This window comes from Lipophrys pholis, assembly GCF_963383615.2.
Source record: "Lipophrys pholis genome assembly, chromosome: 15".
Classification (NCBI taxonomy): domain Eukaryota; kingdom Metazoa; phylum Chordata; class Actinopteri; order Blenniiformes; family Blenniidae; genus Lipophrys; species Lipophrys pholis.
In genome coordinates this window covers 18,367,847-18,391,331 of record NC_137642.1, presented here as the reverse complement: position 1 = coordinate 18,391,331, position 23,485 = coordinate 18,367,847, and the positions used below count along the sequence as shown (strand labels likewise).

The 23,485-nt window shown below is 43.4% G+C and overlaps 1 protein-coding gene across 1 annotated transcript in view; it reads right to left on the bottom strand.

Annotated features, from left to right (window-relative positions):
- Nucleotides 1-23,485, bottom strand: part of ptk7b (protein tyrosine kinase 7b) — an 81,185-nt gene that overhangs the window by 21,579 nt on the left and 36,121 nt on the right. The window contains exon 2 of the mRNA XM_080482111.1: nt 6,381-6,677. Coding sequence (XP_080338237.1) covers nt 6,381-6,677 — 297 coding nt within the window. The remainder of the gene's footprint in view (nt 1-6,380; nt 6,678-23,485) is intronic.

Sequence of the window (23,485 nt, the reverse complement as noted above, 5' to 3'; positions counted from 1 at the left end):
GACGAAACGCTGGTCGAGGCCGGTATAACAGGGATTCTTTGTACGGTGATGTTGTGTAACCTCTAAATAAAAGAGGCTCTACTGTACCTTACTGGAATTCCCCTCTTTTTTCCTGCTGTGTGCATGTTGCCTAAGCAAATTCTCCATGTTTACGCCGTGAGAACAAGAACTAATTACTATTTATGTGATGATGTATAAGCTGCGGTTGTGTGAGAGAGCAGTTACTGTGTACGTTTGCGGACAGAGCGTGTTTGTTTGGGCTGGCCCGGTTTATGCAGAGGTCCGTGGGGGCTTGTGTGCGTACACGATGCGTGCATTAGTGCAAGACATTCCAATGGCTCCTGGCTGAAGAGTGAAGGCTGCACTTCAGCCTCACCTATGAAATATGCATGGTATGAGCCCACCTGAGACAGTGGTGGAGAGGGAGGCAGAAAAGATGCAGCACCGCCGTGGGGTCAGAGGGGGCGCTACAGGAAGATCCGTCACTACGGCTTACACTGGCACTGCTGTGCGCCCCGGGGGATCATAGGGAACCAAAGCTACGGTAACAAGATCTCCATCTTTACTCGTTTCCATCCACATCTGAGCCAGGCACAGCTCATTAGCTTCCTCCCAAAACAGATGCCCAACGACTAACTGCCTCCGTGCATGCATGTACATCCCTGCTGTATTTGTGTACGTTTATGATGCCAAGCAGTGAAACACACTTGACAATGTTGTGCCGGTAAGCATGAATATGCAAATGCACTTGAACATCTCTGACAGTGCAGCAGAGGGTGCAAACTGGTTATATGTCATAATCAAGGTCATTCCAGTCAATAGCTCCAGTATGAGGGAGGAGGGGGAGGAGGAGGAGGAGGAGGAGGAGGAGGAGGAGGGACAAACCGGCTATGGGGACCTGAGGCCAGACGCTCAGACAGACCTGTTATTAGTGCACTGAAAGCAAAAGGGACTGACGAAACCAGACAGGGAAACAATGAGTCACTTAAAAGAGGACGAGGTGGTGGAGAGTGAAAGACGAAGTCTGATCAGAGTCAAAACATCTTGTGCTAAATAACTACAGTGTTTTTTAATCGGTCTGAGTAACAGGTGAGCGTGTCAGATAGAAATCTGTAGCGGGATCTTAGGGCAGGGAGCTGCTGAATGAGCTGCATGGTGGGGTGGTGGTGAGCTCTGCTGTATCACAGCGACAATGTCCCTTATTCAATTCTTTGTGCTGACAATGACAGCCGGGTTCTGATTCAGCCCACTGCAAGATTAATTTGGTTAGAGCGGTCTCGAAGACAGATGCACAGTCTCTCTAAATTGTTCATTTGTGTGAATGTGAGTATGTGACACTGTCTTTTTATTCATGCCATGTGATGGGCTGATGACTTGTCCTGGTGTAAACTGGCTTTTGTCCATTGCTGGCTTGTGACATTTGTCACATGTGTGAGCAACGTTTTACATTCTAGCAGAGTTAACATGAAGAACCGAGGAGGCAGAGTGGTAAGACACAGACCTCCACAATGCCAGACATTCCGTTAATTAAATAACTTCTTGCCACATGCACACAACACAACACATGCTGTCCTGTGACTGTCTAAACTTTCCACCACTCCTGGCCTATTTTAAAACTAATTCTGGCTTCACTTCATTTCCAGTCTGACCTGGATTTTCTGACACATTCTAAACCTTTCCTCTTCTTGTCGCTGCTTTAACAGTTCAAGTTTCTCCAGCTGTCTGCTCGACAAACAGAAGGCGCTCTTTCATAACCTATTAGTGGCAAATTCTTGCCCGTAATCCTTCTCAGAATGCATGACGAAGTGTTGGAGCAGGCCTGGCAACTAACAGCATAATTAGGGGCGTATAATTATTATGCTGGAGGCAGAGCGGGAAGTCATATCAACACGGGGATGATAGCAGATGAATTGTGAGGATATTGCCGAAGCAGATGCGTGGACTATTCATCCATCATCTTGCCAAACGGCTGCTCCATGTGTGTGCGTTTGTTTCACTCGGTGAGCGGATCGCTGGCCGTGGAGAGGGGGGTTCTGGGTCGTGGCATCCGCAGACGTGCTGGGGATATGACTTGACTGACAGAGCCAGATGGGTGTGGAAATGACTGATGCATGAGCCAGAGTGCCCTCATATTGTAAACATTGGTTCTTTTTTAAAGTTCTTTTTTTTTTTAACTGGTCTGACTGGCTGTTAAGGCGTGCTGTCAGATTTTATCAGCTGTGGCTGATGGAGGTCAGCAGGCTGCAAACTACAGACACTCAGAGAGACGATGCTCCTGCTAATGCTGTGAGGCAGAGTCAGGAAAAAGAGTCTGACAAATGGAGACTGGACCATTAAACATGACGGGCTGCATTTTGTCAGCTCACAAAAGGCTTCAGGAAAAGAAAAAGCAAAGTTACAGAAGCTGCAATAGGGAGAGGGGAAAAGATGGGGAGCAGTAGTGATCTGTGAGGGAACCCCCCCCCCCCGAATAAAAAAGCCTCATCTGAACAAATGTAGGTTAAGGACACATGCTGTGTGACTAAGCCAAGATGGCGCGTATGTCTGCTCATGTGCATGACACCACAGACAGAAAATAACTGGGGTGTGCTCGCTCGACTGTGTTTTATTCTAATGCTTTATTTATATTCCTGGGATCTCCGTCCCAGACTTTGCAAGCTCCTGTCGCTCCGCATCTTGTTACCCAGACTCGAGTGAAGCTGCACCATCACAACCAACCCAACGTCTCAGCTGGACGCAGCCTCGCCATGGAGACCCGGTGACCAGGCGGGGACAAAAGCATGAAGGGTGTGTGTGTGTGTGTGTGTGTGTGTGTGTGTGTGTGTGTGTGTGTGTGTGTGTGTGTGTGTGTGTGTGTGTGTGCGTGGGGGGGGGGGGGGGGGGGGGGGGGGGGGGGGGGGGAGATTTAAAAGCTCGATTAGTGAAAACAGAAGGGGGATAATTACTTTGAATAACACTCAACTGGCGGGATAGGCCCACCCACCATTAAAAGCAAGATAAATTAACTCTCTCCTGAGTGGGGGGATGTGGGGGCAACCATCTACTCTGGTACAGTCCATGTACAGTACATACGGAACCCCCCCCCCCTCAGCCCACCCCACCCCCATCTTCCAACCCACATTTACAACTATGCACGCAAACTAGCATACACATGAGTGATTGCACATGCAGGATTAATGCCAGGGGGTCTTTACTTTAAAGCTGCAAGCGGCTTTATCGCCCGTTAAATGTATGTTGGGGAAATATGAGCACATCAGTCACAACACAGGCTGATCCACTTAAAGTGATCCAGAGATAGCGCGACGAACCTGCACATTGTGACATGGAGACAAATGTATTGATGAACCTACACAGATAGGAGAGTGTTATGGTGATTTCATACCGTGAGCTGTCACACACCTTGCAGTTGAGAAAAGTGAGCCCTTTCCTATTTCTTACTTTCTTTTCCTCCTTTTAAAGAAAAAAAAACAAAACTTTCTTCTCTTGTAAATTTGAGGTCTGAAGCTTCCATATTCTTATATTAGCACAAAGCTATCTATCAGATTATTAATGAGCAGTACATCAATGCCAGAACGTCTCGTTTCATATCAGTTTGGTTGTTTCATGTAATGTGCTTATCTACATATGCAAATGAGGGATATATTAGATTTCGCAACACAATTGGCTACTTAAAAAAAAATAAAAACACAAATTTTTGTCACTTTAATAAAAGACTCATGTGTGCAGACACACACATCCATTAACAAGTCCCGATATGACAATACTATGTGGTATTTCGGATCAGGGGGCAGATATCTTAGCAGCTCTAGTAAAACAGAAGTTACTTTTACTAACGAGCAAATATGTAGTTATTATATTTCCTGGCTGGTTTGAGCAAATGGCAGCTTGTATTTGTCAAGATAACGCAAATCACAAAACAATGGCGGAAGCATTGTTGGGTTTCCGAGTGTCTTTGTTAAAAAATACAGCTTGGTCTATTCTGGAAGAGAAGAGATGAAGGTAAAGCACAGCTCTGCACATTGTGAAAGCACAATAATGCAAAAAGGGAAGACTGTTAGATACATTTATTATTAAGGAATGTTAAATCAACTTTAAGAAAGTGATAGATTAGATTGGGGAGATAAAAAGTTTTTTTTTCTAGCATCAAAACTTAATGAGCTAAAACACATTACTGTCAGTAGTGTTTTAGTAGTTCTTGCTTTAAAAGCACAAGCAGTGTGTTTAGCAGAGCAACACGCGCTGCGGGTTCCCGAAAACAAATATAATCTTATTCGTAATTAAATGTTTATTACTCTGCTCCCCTCTGCAGGGGCCGGACTCATTCTACTTGGCTAGTTTTCACCTGAAGTCCTTCCTGCTGGATTTGAACCAGAGACCCTCCGCATTCAGGTACAGGGATCCTGATTTTTGTTGACATTACCGGTATGTTTTCAATTAGGGCTGCACAATATTTTGCAAATTTATTGTAATAAATAAATCAAGATACACAATATACATATTGTAAAACACAATACCCGCCCATGAGGCAGACGTGAAGAGAGTACCGTTCTGTTATTTGTACGCCGCTTACAGTATTCTGCACCAGGGAAGTCATTGTACTTGTGCAAAGACAAATAAAGATTCTATCCATCAACGATGGATACTTAAACTATTTGTATTTATCGTTAGTCATAACTTTATTGCAATACTGGACAACATTATAATTTTTTTTTTATTTATTTGAATAATGTGCTGCTGTTTCTTCAAGTTCCTTCTTAATTTGACCCTCTTTCAAAGGGCGAAGTGTGCTGGAGTTGAAGAGCGCCGAGTAAAATAGGATGGAGCAAAAGAGAAAATCAGAATGTGGAAGGAGTTCAAACGGTGAAGACAACTAGAAGAGCTGTAGTGGAAACTTTTATTCGCACGTCACTTGACCTGTCATTAATGTGCATAACGTGATTCCATTCATCACATTTTAAACAATCAGTTATAAAGATCAGAGAAAGTTGGTTGTGGTTCAGAGGCATTTTTATGGTCATGTCTGCTCAAGAAACAGAACATCCATTATCTTTATCTCACTCTGAATCTTCCACATCGCAGCAGTTCCAAAGCGTTTCCCACTCCTATATGAACATCACATACGTTTTCAGTCTCAGTCAGCTTTTATTTTTAATACTGATTACATGACTTTCCCTCTAAGGAAAAATTCACCTCTCTCTCGTTGAGCGTGGGACTGCAAAAGATTTGGCAGATAAACAATTTATTCTTCTCGGCGGTGGCAACTCAGAAGAACTGGCGCTTCATGTCTAACTTGTTTTTTTTTCCCCTAATCTGTAGGAGCATGTCAGTCAAGCTTTATTACCTCACTAGATCATGTTTAATTGCAGCATATAAAAGCGACTCCCCTCAGATTAGATGTGTTTAGGGAAACCGACGAGCCACTTTGATCCATCTGCCTAAAACTGTGTATATTCGAAGACGCTGCTCAACGTGGCAGACCACATCATAGAGATGGTCGGGCTGCCTCCGTCGGCCCCTCAGTTCTCTCCCACGAGGTCGAGACCCTCATCTGTTCTTGTGATCAGGGTTTGAACACGTATCATCACCACGAAAGGAAAAACCTCCCGGCTTGAATGTAGCAAGAGAGGAGAACATATTCCAGATGGAGCCATTTTTCACCCGTTTTTACTTTCCCCCCCCGTTGCTCCTGCCATCACTCTGTGTCTGTGAAACACAAAGGCTTTTCAGTAACCGCTGGCACCTGAGGGCCTTCCTCGGCGCACAAATAAGGTTGTTATTTATCCAGACTCGCATGGCTTCCTCTGAAACTCAAGAGGGTCATTGAGGTTTGGTTTAAGGGCCAAACAACAAAATTAGGATGCTTGCACGTGGAGGCCGAATCACAGAAATCGCCAAGAAAATGACAGAGTGGGCAAAGTCTGACATGAACATAAAGCTGGAGCAGAGAGGGACGTTTTCAGCTTAACTTAAATAATTACAGGGCTTGAAGGTGAATTGAGCTCTTGGTAATTTCCTGATAAAAGCCCTTGTTGGGAGTGTATGGGGAAAAACAAGAGTTGCACAACGGAAGGAAAGGGGGGGAAAAAACAGATACAGGCAACAAGAAACACATGCTTGGTGGCACATGTATCCAGTTTCCTATAGAGGGAGGGAGCCACAAAGAACAAGGCAACAAGGTGGAAACATTCCTCCAGCTTATTCTACCTGTCATCTTATACTCTGACTTTTGTTTTGCTTTTTTGATCCAGAAACTGGAAGCACACCCATGTCGCCATTATGAAACCCTGTCAGCTAGTAATTTTCACTCGGGAAATCAGAGGGCTTCTGTTCTTTTCGGATGAGAAAATGAGGGTGAGAATGACTTGAAACCGAAGACTCACACTTGATATTGAAGGAGGCATTGGTGGAGTGGCGCTCCTCTCCGGTGACCTTGTTTCGTGCGACGCACTCAAAGCTGCCCGCGTCCAGCTGCCGGTCCACGGCGGTGAACTTGAGGTTGCTGCCCTCCTGGAAGCGGCTCTCGCTGTCCTGCAGCGGCTGGCCGTCGTGACGCCAGCTGTACGCAATGTCGGCCGGGTCGCTGACCTCGCAGCGGAGCATGGCGCTGCGGCCGTGCAGGGCATCCTGGGATTTGGGCTCCTTTGTGAACTGGATGGTGGCAGCCTGGATGGCCAGAACTGGAAGGGAAGAGGGCGAGAAAAGGAGGGAAAGTAAATGACAGGGGATAAGAATGAGGCTGCTGTTAGCATTTTATGGCTTTTTCCGTTCATTAAGTGCGCGCCGTAGCAACCACTTAGCCGTGCGGAGGAATGTGATGTTTGGACAATACCGGCTGGCTGTGACTTATTTTGTCGTAAAATTATCGAGACCTGACGCGGAGGAAACTCTCACTCTTGATCAGGACGTCGCGGCGCGCCATCGGCGAGCTGCGACTGCCACGCGACTCGCGGTCACACGCCACGAGCTCAGGGAGACGCCTCTCTCGAACCAGACGTGATGCGCCGCACACACATCCTCACGTACACTTGAATCTTTCATTCTCCCCTCGCGGTGAACACGCTCTGTCTGAGAGGCATATTTTCTGCTCTACTTACCCACATCTCACAGGAGAACCACACCCCTGTTTTCACTACGCAGTCACAGTGCGTCTGACCGGCGGCATGTCAGGGTGTGACACATTGGACTGGTTATGATATTAAAGCTATAATTTACAATATGACACTTTAAAAAAAAAAAGTGATTTTGTTAATATTTCAAATTGGTGTATGATCAAAACAACATAAGCAAATAATATCAGGTAGACAAAGCAATAGATAGATGAACTGATTTCTGGTTTAGTATAGAGTCGTGTCTGCAGCAGCCGCTCTGTGCGCAGCTATTTCATCCAACTGAAAAGCAGAGAAATTCCAGAACAAACAACGACTCAGAGCAAAAAGTATTGGAGAAAGAGGACAGTGATTCAATGAGCACTTGTTTCATATCCATTAAGATTTGTTTTTAGATTCCTCCTCCTCTGTGTGCATGGGTTGACTTGGTTTCTTCTTATTCCTCCAAAAAACATGCATGGTGACTCTAAAATGGTCGGAAACGTGAATTTTCTTCATCACCATTTCTGAATGAGGGTGAGATTTCAGCAATGGTCAGCATTATATTCTGTTCTTTCCCACCTCAAAGTGATGTGTCCACACATGACAGAGCAACTCCAGTTTTTTTACTCCTTTAATTGCAGCTCTTCTCCTCCAAGCTGCTAATTAAAAGAATTTTGCTGAGTGTGTGGAAGGTGTTGGAATGGATGCTGGTTGTGCAGCCGCCTGCCTTTTTGCATGAGCACCACAATGAACTGCTCATCAATAACAATCTCTAAAGGCCATCTACACAGACGGGCAGGCCCTCCTCTGAACAATGTTATCATACCACAAGTCAGGGTTTGTTATGATAAGGAACAGTCCATCGCCAGCGTCGATCCAGCATGCCTACACCTGGAAGACTGTGTGTGTACTGGTATTTGTGTGTTTTGTGAGGTGGAGGTTTGAACCTCTCGCTGGGGGGGGGATCTTTCAATAATGTCAAATCAAGGAGTCTGTAGAGGATGAGCCAAGGTAATCCCTCAATCTCTGACCCCCCACATCCCAGCACTCGTGTGCCGACGGCTCGTCCCTTCATCAGGCCCACCTTTGTTTGAGCTGCAGGTGGTTGGAGCTGAGAGACATGCAGGCAGGCAGGCAGGCAGGCAGGCAGGCAGAAAGAGGCAGCCAGGCAGAAAGGCTAGTCAAACAAGACATCTATTGCAGAAAGGATGTGACAGGCAGGCTGGGTGGGACAGGAGCAAATATTTCTAACCTCGAATGCCCCCGCGCATTACACTGCACAGTCAAAAGAACATGTCAGGCACCTTTCAGAAAAAAGATTAAAAAAAAACTGAGGTGTTATCTGGAGGTGTGAAAGCAGAATACTTGTAAGACGGGAAAAAAAAAAAATGTTTTAACTGAGCATTGAAATCTGTAAAAACACAGATGCACTCTCTCTTTCTCTTTGTTGCTGATAAGTCAAAAAGGAAGTGGATCATGGGGGTTATAGTGAGTTAAGCCACAGCCTGAATAAATAAAGACACATCCATTAATTAACGGTTCAAAGATTTTTAACCAAACAACAACAAAAAAAAAAAAAGAGACTTTGATTCAAACTATTCTGATTTAGAAACGGATTCAAATTGTACAAACCTTGGTTCTATCAAAGAGAGTAAATCATTTCAATATCTTAATAAGTAACCGTACGTTATACCAATAAATGTTCACCATAGCTTAATTCATAATTGTGATGCATGTTCAATACATATAGATTAATACATTTACTTTCAGTGTTAGAAATATGCCGAGGACAAAAAAAAAGTTTGAAACTGCCTTTATCATAATTAGATCATAACTTCTTGAAAAAAGCAGAAATAATGCATTTTAGACAACAAACTCAAACACTTGCTATAACTTTCACCACACAGGCCTATGAGTAATTGTTTTTTTAGACCATATGACTGGTCTTGAAATGTTTCTATTAATATTTAATAGTGGATAGTCACTAGAATGAATTTTATTTACTCTCTGGTGGATGTTGTTCAGGTTCTTCACATTGCAAATCCACACTGTTTTTCACTGCAGGAAGTTTTCCTTTGAGTTTTTAAAACCCAGGCTTGAGTTAAAAGCAGAAGTTTGAACTAAACCACGGGGGTTAAGTGAAGGATTACGCCCTCGGTTTTAACTAAATACCCCCGGACAGACGGAACCACCACTTTCCTTCAGATAAAAGATCCGAGCAAACACAGCTGGATGGCTTCAGAAACTACAGTCAAATGTGACAACATTATTGAATAGTATTGTGTGAAATTATTACACGCTAATGAGTGTTTTCTTTCAGCAACACAAAAAATAGATGCAGATTTGACACAGGATATACATGCAGTATTTTCTGTGTGGCTTTTTGAATCAAGGCTTAAGATTCACTCAGGGATTGTAACCAAAATGAAACCAATAAGTACAAATAAAAGGAACTGGATCCAGCACTCACTGGAGGTAAACAAAAAAAAAATCATTGTTGCATTAGTCCAACTGAAAATAGACTTAAAAAAAGGTGAAATTGTCAGATAAAAGAAATGTTTTCAAAGTTGATTGACTTGCACTGACGGCTTCTGACAAAATCCTGATCCCAAAATGAAATGATGCTCCGAAAGCTGAAACCTGCAAACCTGAATCAATTCCACTCCTCTGCGTGTTTACAAGGACAATCTGAGCTGTAAACTTATTCAGCTTTTCTGCAGCTTCAAAACGTCACTGCATCCTACATTTGACAAAACACAGAAGATTAAAGCAGCAACGTGGTTTTGGTCAAACGATTCGTAGCCTGGTTGAAACCGCCAGAAAGTGTGAGACACAGGCAGTTAGCCTCAGTGTTCCTTGAGCCCTGCACACATTTGTTTTTAATTTCACACCGGGTCTGACGGCCAGGCGATCGATGGCTCTTAAGGGGAATCATGTGTGTCTCTTTCCAACCCATTGAGACACTATATTACAAAGTCACAGCTCAGTGACACTTTCTTTTAGCTGTTAATAAAGAGAAGAAGAAGAAAAAATAAAAGAGAAATTTATAGAATTGAAGAGGGACACCTGCTGCCCCTTGATGGACTCACATTCCCACATCAGCTGGAAACTGTATGACTGAAGCACTTCATCTCCATGTTTGAGCCACACTGAAGCAACCAACTCTGCCTTAATAAAGTCATTTCATTTTTGCTTGTTAATAATGACCATCTTTAGGGCAGCAAATACTGCAAAGCTACAAGGCATCATATTCTTAATGGATAAATTAAGATACACACAAAAGTTTCACAGATCAAGAATAAATAGGACTAACAATCTAGTTTACATAAAAAGACTTCATTTCACATAAACATTTTTTTTTCGAAGATGCATATGATGCAAAAACAAGAGAGAAGAAGCTTCTCTGTGGGTCGCTGCAAAGCTATGGCAGATTTAGTGAAATTGAAACTACCTATACTATGCAAGCGATGGGACTGCAAGATTTAAAAAAAATATATATATTTTTGACAGTGTGCATGTGTGGCGTTTAAAGGACCTCACGTTGTTGAGTGTAATTATAGCAGGGATGGGCTGTGGGAACTTTAAGTTGACTTAAAGTTTGTTGCTTTGTTAAGCTGCTGTCCCTGTTCTGCTTCAGTCTTTCCTTTTCGATTCCATTTGTCTGGTAATCATGATTTGAAATTTGCACACAGTGGCCTGTTCTCAACAAAATCAACACATTTCCTTATCTGCACAATTTAAGTAGTAGGATTACCACATCTATGTACTAATGTGACTTTGTGCATCATTTATTACTAGGAATAGACACATTAGGAGGTTAATAATATTTTATTTAACCATTATGTCAAAATAATTTCCAGTCAAGAAGTCCCAGCTCTGACCAATAGTGAGTACATGTTGTGTTTTGATATTACAAAACTTCTGTGGTCATTGACAGTCTGGGAACATCTGAACATGCAGTCTGCAGGTGTGGACTTTTAAGTATTATTGACAGGAGAAATTCAACCAAATACAAACCCATAAGCTGTGAAGTCATTATAATGAGCAAAAACAATTTCTGGACTTCTTAACTATCTCTGCTTTTCTTCAACAAAAACTTACTTTGGATATTCAATTCAGTTTTGGACGAACTTATTTCAATGACAGACTAAGAATCCGTAAAGAACACCAAACACGAGTCTTATAAATGGTTCTTCGCTGTGATCGAGTCTGAAATCTGCACACGATTTATTTCACACAGGATTGTTACAACTTTTCTCCTGTATAAGCAAACTGTCTAATTCCCCAGCGAGGCTGTGAATTTGTTCCATCTGTGAAAAGAACTCAGATAAAAGGGAGCAGATGGGTTGGAAACACCGGCGGAGTCGTCTTCAGGATCCACCTCACACAATCCATCACGTAATGTTGGTCGACAGCGCCCTGCCTCCGTGCCAGGCCTACAGCTGGGCTGTGAGGTAGCGTGCCAGCTCCCATCACACCACGCCTCCTCAGCGCAGCGGCGTTATGAGCCGGGCTGGAGAGACACGGCCGGGCGGTGGCATGCGGCTGATGGTCTCATTTGAGATGCTTGTTGACACATAGTGTGTGTGCGTGTTTAGATCGGAGGGAATGACTTCCGGGGGGCGAAAAAACCCAGCAGACCCTAAAGAAGGCAGATAAGGTGTTTTCACATACCGCAGGATGACAGACATGAGAGAGACGGAGAAGTGGGGGAGCAAAGTGAGGCGGCGTCCATCACATGTGAGGACGTCTACTGTTCAAGCAGTGAAGGTAACATGACCTACATCTCAGGCAAATACGCAGCTCGTCACATATGCATTAACTTCAATGGCACGCTTTCAAAAACAGAGCATCACAAAACTGGCGAAAGCCAACCTTCCAATTCCTCCCACTACTGTTACAAAGTCACTCTAGATCTAGTCTCCAGCTTCCTCATCAAATCAATACATTTCACCGAGGTGACGTTCTCTTATTGAGTCACATACGACCTGGAGGAGGAGGAATGCTTGGATCTGAACAGAGCGCCATTTCAGAGAGATAAGCGGGGCGAATGTTATCCAGGCTGTGTCTGAGGGCTCTTCAAAGTGAGACCGAGTTGAAAGGAAGAGTTATCAATAGAGGGTAAACAAACAGAGAGGCTGACGAGCACAGGATGGGACTGCTTCTGCAACACAAACATTTAGAGCGGCACTGAGTGCTCTCGCAAAGAGCCATCAAAGACTGACGGGGAGCAATTAAAGCAACATTACTGTTAGACGTCAAGGAACCAATCAATGGGTTTTGGGGGGGAAAACACGCAAATCAATGAAATTACCTGGAACACATTTAAAGAGCTTCTTTACATTATTTAGACGGCTTAATTTAGAAATGTCACATATTGAAAATTAAGATGCCTTATATTGTATGGTAAAAAGATAATATGTTTACATGCAGCAGTAAGTGTCATTATGACGTATTCTTTTAGAGATTATTGCTAAATTGCTATTCAGTCGCACAAAATCAGCCACAACAGGGGCGATGTGAGGGTCGTTCCCTACAGACATGAACAAATTTTCTCTGCAGTCTCTGGGTGGCCTTTAACATGACAAGCCCCCTGGGCAGCAGCGAGTGCAGTCTGAAATATCCTTTATTTCAGACATTTTGATCTTTGTCCGTCTGCGTTTTCGAAAAGGTCACAGCTCAGTGAACAATGATTGTACTTATGTGTTACACTCACTCCCTGAAAATGTATCTAAAATCAAAGCAAAAAATATAAAACGGAGCTATTTTGGGTCATTATATGTATGCAAACATCACCAACCAATAATTTTGAATAATTCCTCTGCTCAGCATCTACATCATCATAAAAAAAAATACTCTAGGGGCTTTGACTATACAAGTAAGCAATATTTGAATATTGAATCATATGAGCTGCATTCAGAATCTGCTGTGTTTGTGTCAGCTGGGCTGGCTCCGCCCACACATGCCCATCTTGGGAAAAGGAGGAAGTACTTCCTCTCGTGGTGCCATTTGCCAGAGCAGAATTGTGGGAGAGTCAAAGGGAGGGCCTACCCTGATTTGGATTGGCCAAACCCCCAATGACACTATATGGGGTTTGATTTCTGATTCACTCCTTAGAGCACTTTTTTTTATTTATTTTTTTATTTTTTTAATTAAACAAGCCAGGTGACAGACTTTATTCACTTCTGGGGTGTAATTGCAATTTAATAGAATGCATACTACTGTGGATACAATTAGAAAGTGAATTTTGCATAATATCGCCCCTTTAAAATCACAAAAGTATATCTAGTATAGCCAACAAATCACAATAATATAGATTTTCTTTAAAAGTCTGTCCTGAGATGAGGTTTGGTATTTTCAATTCTACTGTAAATGGAAAACTGTTGATTTGACTGCAGTTAAAAGTAATTTCAATCTAAACAGCAGAAAGCTAAAACTAAAACCTATGTTTAATAGAAATCAATCGGCAATCGTTGAAAAAGTTTTGCGATGGATAACGGAGACAAAACAGCGAGCGGCGTGAAATAATAATCGCTCTCCATGTTTAAAATAAATTAGGAGTTTTCTGGGTTTTTGATCACGGTGCGCGAGAATGAGTTGGAGGAGCCCGAAAGTAGGTTAAAGATGGAGGAGGAGGGAAACTGCTGAGGAGAAGGAATGCCTGCGCGCTGGGATTCGCCTGCTCAGCTCGCTGCGCTGCCGACCCCATTAGACCCGGCGCTGCTGTCGGGCCTGTCAGGTGGAAGTCGCCTGAAAGTCCGCCTGACAGCCAGAACTCATCATAATGGGCTCATCAGCAGCTCACGCCTCCTTTCTTTTACTCTCAAGTTTTTCCTGCTGGCACAGGAGGCTGACTTGCATCATATTTCAGGAAATAAAAAAGAAACTAGACATGGAGAATCAGCGGTGAGGAGAGGATGCAGCAGTGACGTTAGAGAGAGAAAGTACAAGGATATCGAAGACATTAAATAATGAATGAGGGGTTGGTGACATTACACACCATGTGGCAGCATCCTCAGAACTTTTGGAAAAGATATAAAAATAAGTCATTTTTTATTGGTGAAGGGCTGCAACAACCAATAATGTAATCATTTATAAATGTGATAAAGCCTACAATTTAATAGTTTGCTGATAGTGTAATCAAATATTAGAGGAACTGTCATAATATTTTACATGAAGGTGAAGCATTTAAAAATAAATTACTTTCAAAATGTGATGACTGCTGACAATATTGTACTAAAACATCCATTAGCCTAACTTTCTTGGAAACAAAAGCTTTTTTGCAGCTTTGTCCAGATTAATATATTAAGATTAATATAGGTATAGTGGATTGCACAATCATAGTCATTCACGGAGGATACAAACTATGCAATATTCAATTATGATCAAGCTATTGGATTATAGCTACATCAGGTTTTAGGTGAAGAAATTCCTATGGATCAACTTATCCACATTAGAAATGTAAGAAGTTTTCGTGTTCGCGTCTGCATGGGTTTAGGCGCTTTGCCCACAGCCATTTTCAAACCGGCTCCTTGCATCTGCAATGAGCTTTCAGTTTTTAAGTTTGAAGGTCTACCGATCATTAAAACTCCTGTGTTCAGGAGTGTGTGTCTGCAGCAGGTCCTCGCACACCCCCACAGTGGTTTTCTATGAACCCCCGGCCAGCCGATGACACGCAGTCACGGGGGGGAAGGGGGGATGCCGGAGGTCAGAGTGGACGACACGCGCGCACACACAGACGCAAACAGCAGCACCGCACCAGCGCTTGGCACCAGGCACACCCACTGTTCGGGCTCAAATTGCCCCCGTGTGTGTGGTTTAACGGCTTCTCGGCGGACCGTGTCAAAGAAAGACAGCTGCTGCGGAACGTCTCGGACTGACAGGAGAGCAGAGCGAGGAGCCTACCCGGCGCTGAAATGAGCGCCGCTGACAGAGCGTGAGACATGGAGGGGGGACGTGGTGCTTTTAGTATTTATGTCATTGGAGGCATGCAAACTCTTTTAAATGAGAGTTCAGCAGATATCTACAAAAACACCCCCAACAAATGAGAGATGCAAAGTTGCGGCAACAAAGAAATCTGTAAACGAATGTGTGGTGATGCCGTTTCTTGTTTGTCAATTCTTGAGAAAAGTTTTTTGTTTTTTTTCTTTTAAATGGTTAATAGAGTTAACATATATAGTGTGTTCCACTGATTTAACATCCCCCGACACGCTTAACAATATCAGTCACATTCACACGTCAATAAAGGCGGCTGCCATCCAAAGTGGTTGAAGCTCTATGAAAGGGCCTCAACCGCTCACAATTTGTAAACCGCTGCTTTAAAAGTCTCCGCCTTATGTTGAGAACGAAGACAGCAACGATAACTGTGGTTTTATTTGTTCTTCTCCAAAATTGCTAAATCTACATAACCCAATCAAAGACTCCAGATAACATCAACGCCCTGAACTCGAATGGCACAAACTGACAACAAGCAGCGCGTCTTCAAACGAGACAGAAGTGGGAAAAGAAACAGCGTGGGCATGTTCAGCACGCCTCAGATCTGATCAATTATTAACAACTCCAAGAGTTGGCATGACATCTGAAAGAGCCGAGCATGACTTGAAAGCAGAACTAAACATCTTATTTTGCTAATGTCAATCAGGAGGTCAGACGGCGGGCAACACAATGAGCACAAACACAGCATCAATTTTTCAGGGCGCAGAAGACAGGCAGAGAGGGAACGTTCACGCAAACTCCTCTCTCTCTATTTTAGACGCTGCTGAGCGATCAGACCCGGTCACACATCGCTCCCGATTACTGTTCGAGGAGAAAGTTCGAGATCCAACATCAGCAGTGGACGTTCCTGTTCATGTTCAAGCTGAGGTAATGAAATCACCCTCATAGCGGTCCATTAAAGCTGCCCGGCATACCAGAAGTGGCGAGGAAGACAAGCCTCCTATTTATATTTTGCTCTGAGATCCAGCAGCCGCTGTAGATCCCCCGGTGCTTCACTGGAATGCCGAGTTAACAAGATTAGCTCCTGTGTGATGGTGCACGTCAAACAGAGAGAAGAAAGGCGTGAAAGGAGACACCTCTTTACTGTCAGGAGATGACAGAAAGATGCACTGGATGATAAAATAGATGGGAATATCTGGAGTAATGAGTAGGACATATCCTCAGCGTCATGTAACCAAGGCTGGGCCCATTCTCCTATTGTAAAAACACATTGTTTTAACACCCCGCGCGAGCACTAACAGGCATTTTCTAATTACAAAATTTCTCATTATCTCAGAGTCTCGGAGGTTAAGTCTTGAAGACGAGCACCAGCAACCATCTGTCACAGTGCGCGTGCGTGTTTTTAAAAGCCAACATAAAAAAAACAAAAAAAAAACAGTGATAGCTTCATCTTCTCCAGTGTGAACTGACATGTCAGGGAGATAAATTGGAGAGGCGACTGACGGGCAATGGCATGAGAAGCACTGAAACACATTGACCAAGCTTTCACTGCCTGTCAACCGGTTACTGGATGTGTGTGTGTGTGTGTGTGTGTGTGTGTGTGTGTGTGTGTGTGTGTGTGTGTGTGTGTGTGTGTGTGTGTTGATGTTGAGGTAGTTGAAGGCTGATGATCATTTTTAAAGCACATTTGAACCAAGTATAAAGCAAAATGACTCCAAATGACCATATTGCTGAGTTTAGGCAGTACATGCAAAATATATGCATGTTTAATCAAATGTATTCAATGAACTGTCATCAATGTCATAAGTCCTCGTCGGGGTGCTCATTCACCATCATCAGTTTCCTACTGATGCAGACATACTCTAACAATACAGACCTAAAGCTTTGAAGAAAGTTTGGATGTATTTCAAGAGAGAGAGAGAAAAAAACAAAAACTAACCCGAGGAAGAAAAAACAAAACATTTTTTCTCTCCACTATGAATTACAGGGAGAAATCACCAGTGCGTGAAGCCAAAATGCCGCGAAACAAAGAGGTCAGGTGGTTTTATTTAACCTGACAGAGCAGAGAAGTGAAACAGGACGGAGTCGGACAGGAACAACGTGTTTCTGTCAGAGCATTTCACCGGCACTGACAGCTCGGTTCACCTTGAGCATGTCTCATTATTGACCTCTGTCAGCTTTAACTGGGCAACTTTGTCCTGGAGTCCCTTCACATGGGCAAGGTTGTATATTTAATCTACAACGATTCCAAGGCAACCTGCAGTCGAATGTGTTGGTAGTATGAACAGTTCCAAAAACAATCGATCACGAACACGATGAAAGGTACAATTCTCTAACAATAGTTGACCTTACGTGTCACAATGGGAGAGTTGCTTGAGTGAAGCCACGAATGAAGATTAACCTGTCATGTTTAATCTGTCCATTGAGGATAGAGTTTCGTGTGACATCAGTTTTCATGTTCTCTCAATGGCTTTATACTACAATCTAAAAACATGTATTTCTGAATAATTGTTGAATCTAAATAGTTGGTAGATGTGAATCTGAGTTTGTGTACCAGTGTGTCTCTCTCTGTGTTTGCCGTGTGATGGACACCGCTTTCACCCAGAGTCAGCTGGGATCGACTCCAGCTCCCCAAGTTGGATAATTCAAGACAGGTGGACGGACGGATGGGTGAAATGGTCCTACGGTCACAACTGTATTGTTTGTTTGTGTGAAGAAAAAAAATCACTGCACAATGAACATGAAGCATGTGCATTTCTTTAACAAAAACCCGAGAACTCCAAGGAATCTGTTGAACGCAGTGATTTATAATTAATGCAATCATTTCATATTTCATACATGATAAATGGCTCATTTCAGTCCTTCCTGGTTCAAGGGCAAGACGAGGTCTGAATCTCAAAAAGCCAACAGGTTCATGCCATTGTCTGAGTTCCAGAAAATAGACGTGCTTTGACCAGATATAGAAATAAAACCTCTAACTAGAATGGATTCAGTGAGATCTTACAGTGCTGGGTTGGAGTTTTCTAATCATATCCGAACTGCTTCCAAGGCTTTTCAGATGTGAGCGAGGAGACCGTGTTTAGCCTCAGTGGTTACATAGGAACCCCCTCGAACATCAAGTTGAAATGGATCAAAGTAGCACAAAGGAACGAGACGGAGCCATCTCTTTCCATTTGATCTGAAAAACCCTGACCCCAGGTAGTATTTTATTGTCAGCGAGCCACACATCAGCGCAGAAAATTTCTATTCATTCCATCGTTTCTAATTGAAAACCATGTTCAAAGCAGCAGAGCAGCCCTTTTTTTTTTTTTTTTTTTAAACGAGCAACACCGGTATGCACACACGCTACCAGAATTCAATTGCTGCTCTTATTATAGTGGGTAATTGCTCAGTAGCGGGGGTCTCACTCCACTCAGCGACTTGCCCGTGTGCAAAGAGAGGGGCCGGCTCATTATAACAACCTTCACTGAGATCACTATCACTTCATGCACATTTCACTCTATTTTACAGCTGACGGCGGGGGAGCGAGCTCCGCATCGAATCGACAAAGATCTCACATCCCCGGCTTATTACCAAGCAACATTGGCATGGCAACCAGCATGCAACCCAACCAGGTGGACCAGGACTGCTCCATCTTTTTACCGTAATCCAATCATATTTTCATAGAATCATTTTTGCATGAAACTAAATAGTTTTTTTTCTCTGAAATAAAAACATGGCATTCAGAAACTGGTATATTCCATCTCCCGGGCAGCTAGGAAATACCTTCTCATACCTCCCAACGAGCCGCTGCTCACCATCACACCTCGCTCTTTGAAATGAAGAAGTACTCCATATGGTGTCCATGACGGGAAAAAAAAAAAGAAAACCCTCATGTAACAGTGCAAGCATGAAAGTGGGAGGGAGCAAAAGTCATAAATCTCCTCATAAGCACACAGGGAGGTGGTCAGCAGCATCAAAGTGTTGGCGAGGCCCCGTTCTAACGCTGTTCCAAATGTGTTTTAAAGGGCCACACATCCTCGGCCATTACCGCCTCATTACTGGTCTTACTAGGAAGCCTGAAGCCCGTTTCAAGCTGGGAGTGTCAACGGAGACGGGACTCTAGATCTCAATAAGTGCCGTTCTCACTACTTCTTCCTCACCGCTCCACCTCTGCCCGCGAGATATTTCCCAACTTTTTCTTTCTGCGTCTGTTTCTTCTGATTCGCACGGTTACCTTTGTTTACTACCCAGAATACATTGCGCACTACGCCACGTCCTCGCCTGCTAGAAAGATTGTTTGCAAGCCAAGCGAGAAGGAGTATTTTAAGTGGACCGGAGAGTTCTTTGTTTGCTCCGATTCAGGGTTCATGGGAGATTTCACGTCGCCCAAACCAAACAGGGAACGTCAACATACCCTAAGAAACACCAACCGGTAGCTCCATAATCCAACTGAAGCAGGAATGAATCATTTCAGTTGATTAACATTTTTTTAAGCGTTTCATTCTACTTCACAACAATTTGTGTTTTTTGTTTGTATTTTACATCTTACTATTCTTTGGAATAACCTTTTTGTTTTATATTAAATCAAAACATGTGAATAAATATATACATGAATGAATGATGAGGTAAATACATAACAGAAATAATTACAGGTCAAATCTGGGCATATGATTGGACAGTGTGTACAATCTTAGAAATTTCATATTGTCTTTTCTTTTTCTTTTTTGTAAACCTGTCAAAGAAAATGCACATGAATGAAAGGTCAGCCTCTTTGAATAGGGACGTTATTCTTTCTGCAATGTTTTTCCAGCTTCAGCTGCATGAAAGGAGCCCTCTTGAATGAATTTTCCTTCAACACTCATAACTATAACTTCACTTCAGGCGTTATGCTCAGAAAAGAAGGAAAAGCACAAGTCTTTGCCTTCCTTCGTGTTTTAATTGAAGAAAAACACGAGCTGTTGCAAGTTTTTTTCTCATTCTGGTGCTGAAAAAAAAGCTGTAATGACAACTGGAGTTTGAAACGGTGATGTATTTTACAAGTTTACCATCAATTCTGTAATAATTTTAATCCCAACGAGGCTTCAAAAGGCTTGAACTGCCGAGGCTTTTACGTCTCTGCCCACTAGGCTGTAATAAAGAGCATCACAATGCTTTGCTGTTGCCCGTTATCGTAAGACGTGAAAATAGCCGTTCAATGGCAACGAACCTTTTGCCTCATGACAGACGGCGCTCCGCTATGTGAGGAAGCCTTTCAAAGACGATATGAGCCTCGTCGCTCGTCAACACCCCTCCTGCTCCGTCCCTCCACACCAGGCTTCATAACTGTCATGCTGTATCTAAAATAGAGACATCTGAGCACAGCCAGCGCTCACCAATTTTCAACACCCACTCATAAAAGGCTGACTGTTGAAACACAGGCAGCCTAATGGAGCTCGGCGTAACTCGTGCATTGTGAGGACGACAAAACCTGGGCCGGGAAGAGGGAGCGAAGGCAGAAGGAATACGGGAAGAATTGATTAATAAGAGGTTATTCGGTTTGTCTGGAACGACCACAAGATGACGGTATTTCTTTTGAGGTGTTCACAGAGCTCAACCTCGCACAGCAATCTGGAGCCACAGACGTCCCCTGCAGCTGTGAAAAAAACATGGGAGCAATTATTAGATTAAGACGGATTAGGCTCTACTCTAAAAGCAGGTTGTCTCGTTCCTGTTTCTTTGGTCCTGGGGAAAAAAAAAAAAAGATCCACGGATGGAAAAGGCCACTTTTAGAACAAAAGTGAAAAGTGAATCGGCCAAAAAAGAATGGCCGCCATATAAAGCATGGCGTGTTTGGATTTTCCTCCATTTATAAACAACAAAGGCTCCACACACAGTCGACATGAAAGTCTAATGCAAACTGTTTGGATACGTAAGTGCTATAACTACCCTGCAGAGAGCACGACCAGCATTTAACATGAAATTTAGTATCAAACTGAATATAAGGGAACAATAATGTCAAACATCTGGGGTCACACTCAGTGATATTTTTCCAACATTGTGAGCCAAAGATGGAAGATTAAGTCGCAGTGGAACCGAGGAGCTCAGCAGTTTGCAGCCAGGCTAAAAACACGCTCGCCTGATAGATGTTACAGCTGAAGTGGGAGTTGAAGAACCGAACCAGGCTGTGTGCTTGAATGTTGCTCTGCAGGCCGGTAAAAAAACCGAGCCTCGAAAGAGTAATGTGACAGATATGAGATGAAACAGAGTTTGAAGAAGTAGGATGCCTTTTCCAAGTCTCTTGTCTTCTGAAATATGATCTGCGGGGATGAACAACTCAAATGGATGAAGAAGAAAGAGAGGAGGGGAGGGAGAAAAAAAAGGTCTGACTGTACAATTCGAAGCCAAACATGCAGCCTTGGTGTGGAAACCTAACATAGCGCAAAAATCACAGGCCGTCTCCAAAGTGGCAGGAGCTGCTTTTCACATCAGTGCTAATAAATGATGCTTCCCTCACTGGCTCTGGCAGCAGATGGGCGCCGACTCCTTCCCTGCCGGATTCCTTTTCTCCGCAGGCGGCTCTGGCTAATGCCTGCAGGTTCACCGGCGTCCAGACGTTAGTGCCAGGCAGGAATGTGGTGGCACTCTACGAACCCTCCGCGTTTGGCAGAACTCCCCAACAGAGAGGGGAGCAAGCCGAGATAAGAGGGGGCCGAGTAAAAATAGAAGAGGAAGGCTTGAATGGTTGTTTCCATCATTCTGCTGACAGTGTACACCCGTGGCCTGGAGTCATTTGGGCTTTTGGCTTCAGAATGGCTACAGCAGAAAGTCTGGTACAGTCATTACTCGATCACCAACTCAGTGAGAGGAGGACCAGCGATTGTATGAGTGATAAACCCATCCCCTCCACTGTTACGGGGTCAGGATAAGGTCAGGTTCCTGCTGCTACATCAGACCGCTGACTTGCCTATTTAGACAAATTAATTAATTGGGAAGGGGGGGGTTGAAATGAGAGTTTTCTGTCCGGGCTGTGTCAATGTTATTACCTAATGAGATAAATCACACAAAAGGAGAAGGTGGAATACTACATGATGGATAGATGGATGTGTGAGCGTGTCAGTATTTCACAGTCAAGATTCTTTCAGTCACTCAACGAGGCTCCAGAGTACAATAAGGACTCCATTAAACCCCAGTTTCTCTCACTTTCTGCCTTGCCGTTTCTCTCCATCACACAATAATAGTACATCTGCCAGTGGCCTTCGGAAATGTGTTTTTAAAAGCTTCCTGGATGTCTCAGAGAAAGGCAATCTGCATTATTCTCACTCCTTCTTGTTCTGCTAAATGCAGCCCGAGGCCACGTCGCTGAGTGAAAGCAGACAAAAGACACATCACATCACACCTTTGACATACACGTTGAAGAAGGCAAGAGGGCACTGTACAATACCTTTCTTATTCCATTCAGGAAAGCAGGACTTAAGACATGGGTGGCCCCCTGGATTCCCCCCATCCCCCCTCTCTGCCTTCTTCCATACACAAACACACACAGATGTTGATGCTGGCAGGAGGGAATCAAACAAACCTGGCAACGAGGTTGTTTCCAGAGCCCATCAGCCCTGTGGTGTCGGTTTCCTAGCAGAGCTTGGCTGGCTCTGCAGAGTGAGCTTAGTGTCGTAGTCGCCACACTTTAATTAGCCACAACTTCTCTGGACAGACGACTACTGTAAGTACAGTTGATGGTCTGTGTGACTCCGGACCACATGGGTGCAAGTTATACGTTTTTATGGATGTGGAGACTTTATAAACACCCGAGTGTGAGTGTGATAAGCAAACAGTGTTCGGATTTATGAACCGATATATTTTTATACCAATGCAATTTATTTAGGAGAATGTTGACAATAGAATTAAGATGACAAAAAACCAACAGCTAGAACCTTGTTAACTACATCATAGAGTTCATGGTCACCACAGTGTAGTGCAATAGGGCTTCATCTGACTGTTCAGAATATGTTGTGATGTGGAACTGGAATGCATTGTGCATGAAAACACAATTTAATACAGTTGAGCCAGTCTCAGCAACATGTATACTGTAAATGGCCTTCTGATCGCCACTAGATGGCGATAATGAAGTCTATTTTAGGACTATTTTAGGACCTTTCTTCAGGAGAAGAAGTCAGGATCTCAAAACGAGATGTGCTCCCATTAGCAGTTTTGTGAAATAAATTCAGCTACCGTATTTTCTGGATTATAACTTCCAAGAGTATAAATTGTATCCGTCTAGAAATACTGTATGTCATGAAGGCGGAAAACAACATAAACCTGAAAAACTAAATTTCTATTATTGTGTAACAACTCCATCTTAAATGTTAAATGAGGTAATTTTGAGTTTAAATATTCTAATTTTGCTTGTGTCAGACAAACGTGGTCGTAAAGGAGGTTGCTCTGCAGTACTTAGCAGTATTCTCTTGTCATACAGTGCCACCTAGTGGAACCAGATGTTATGTATC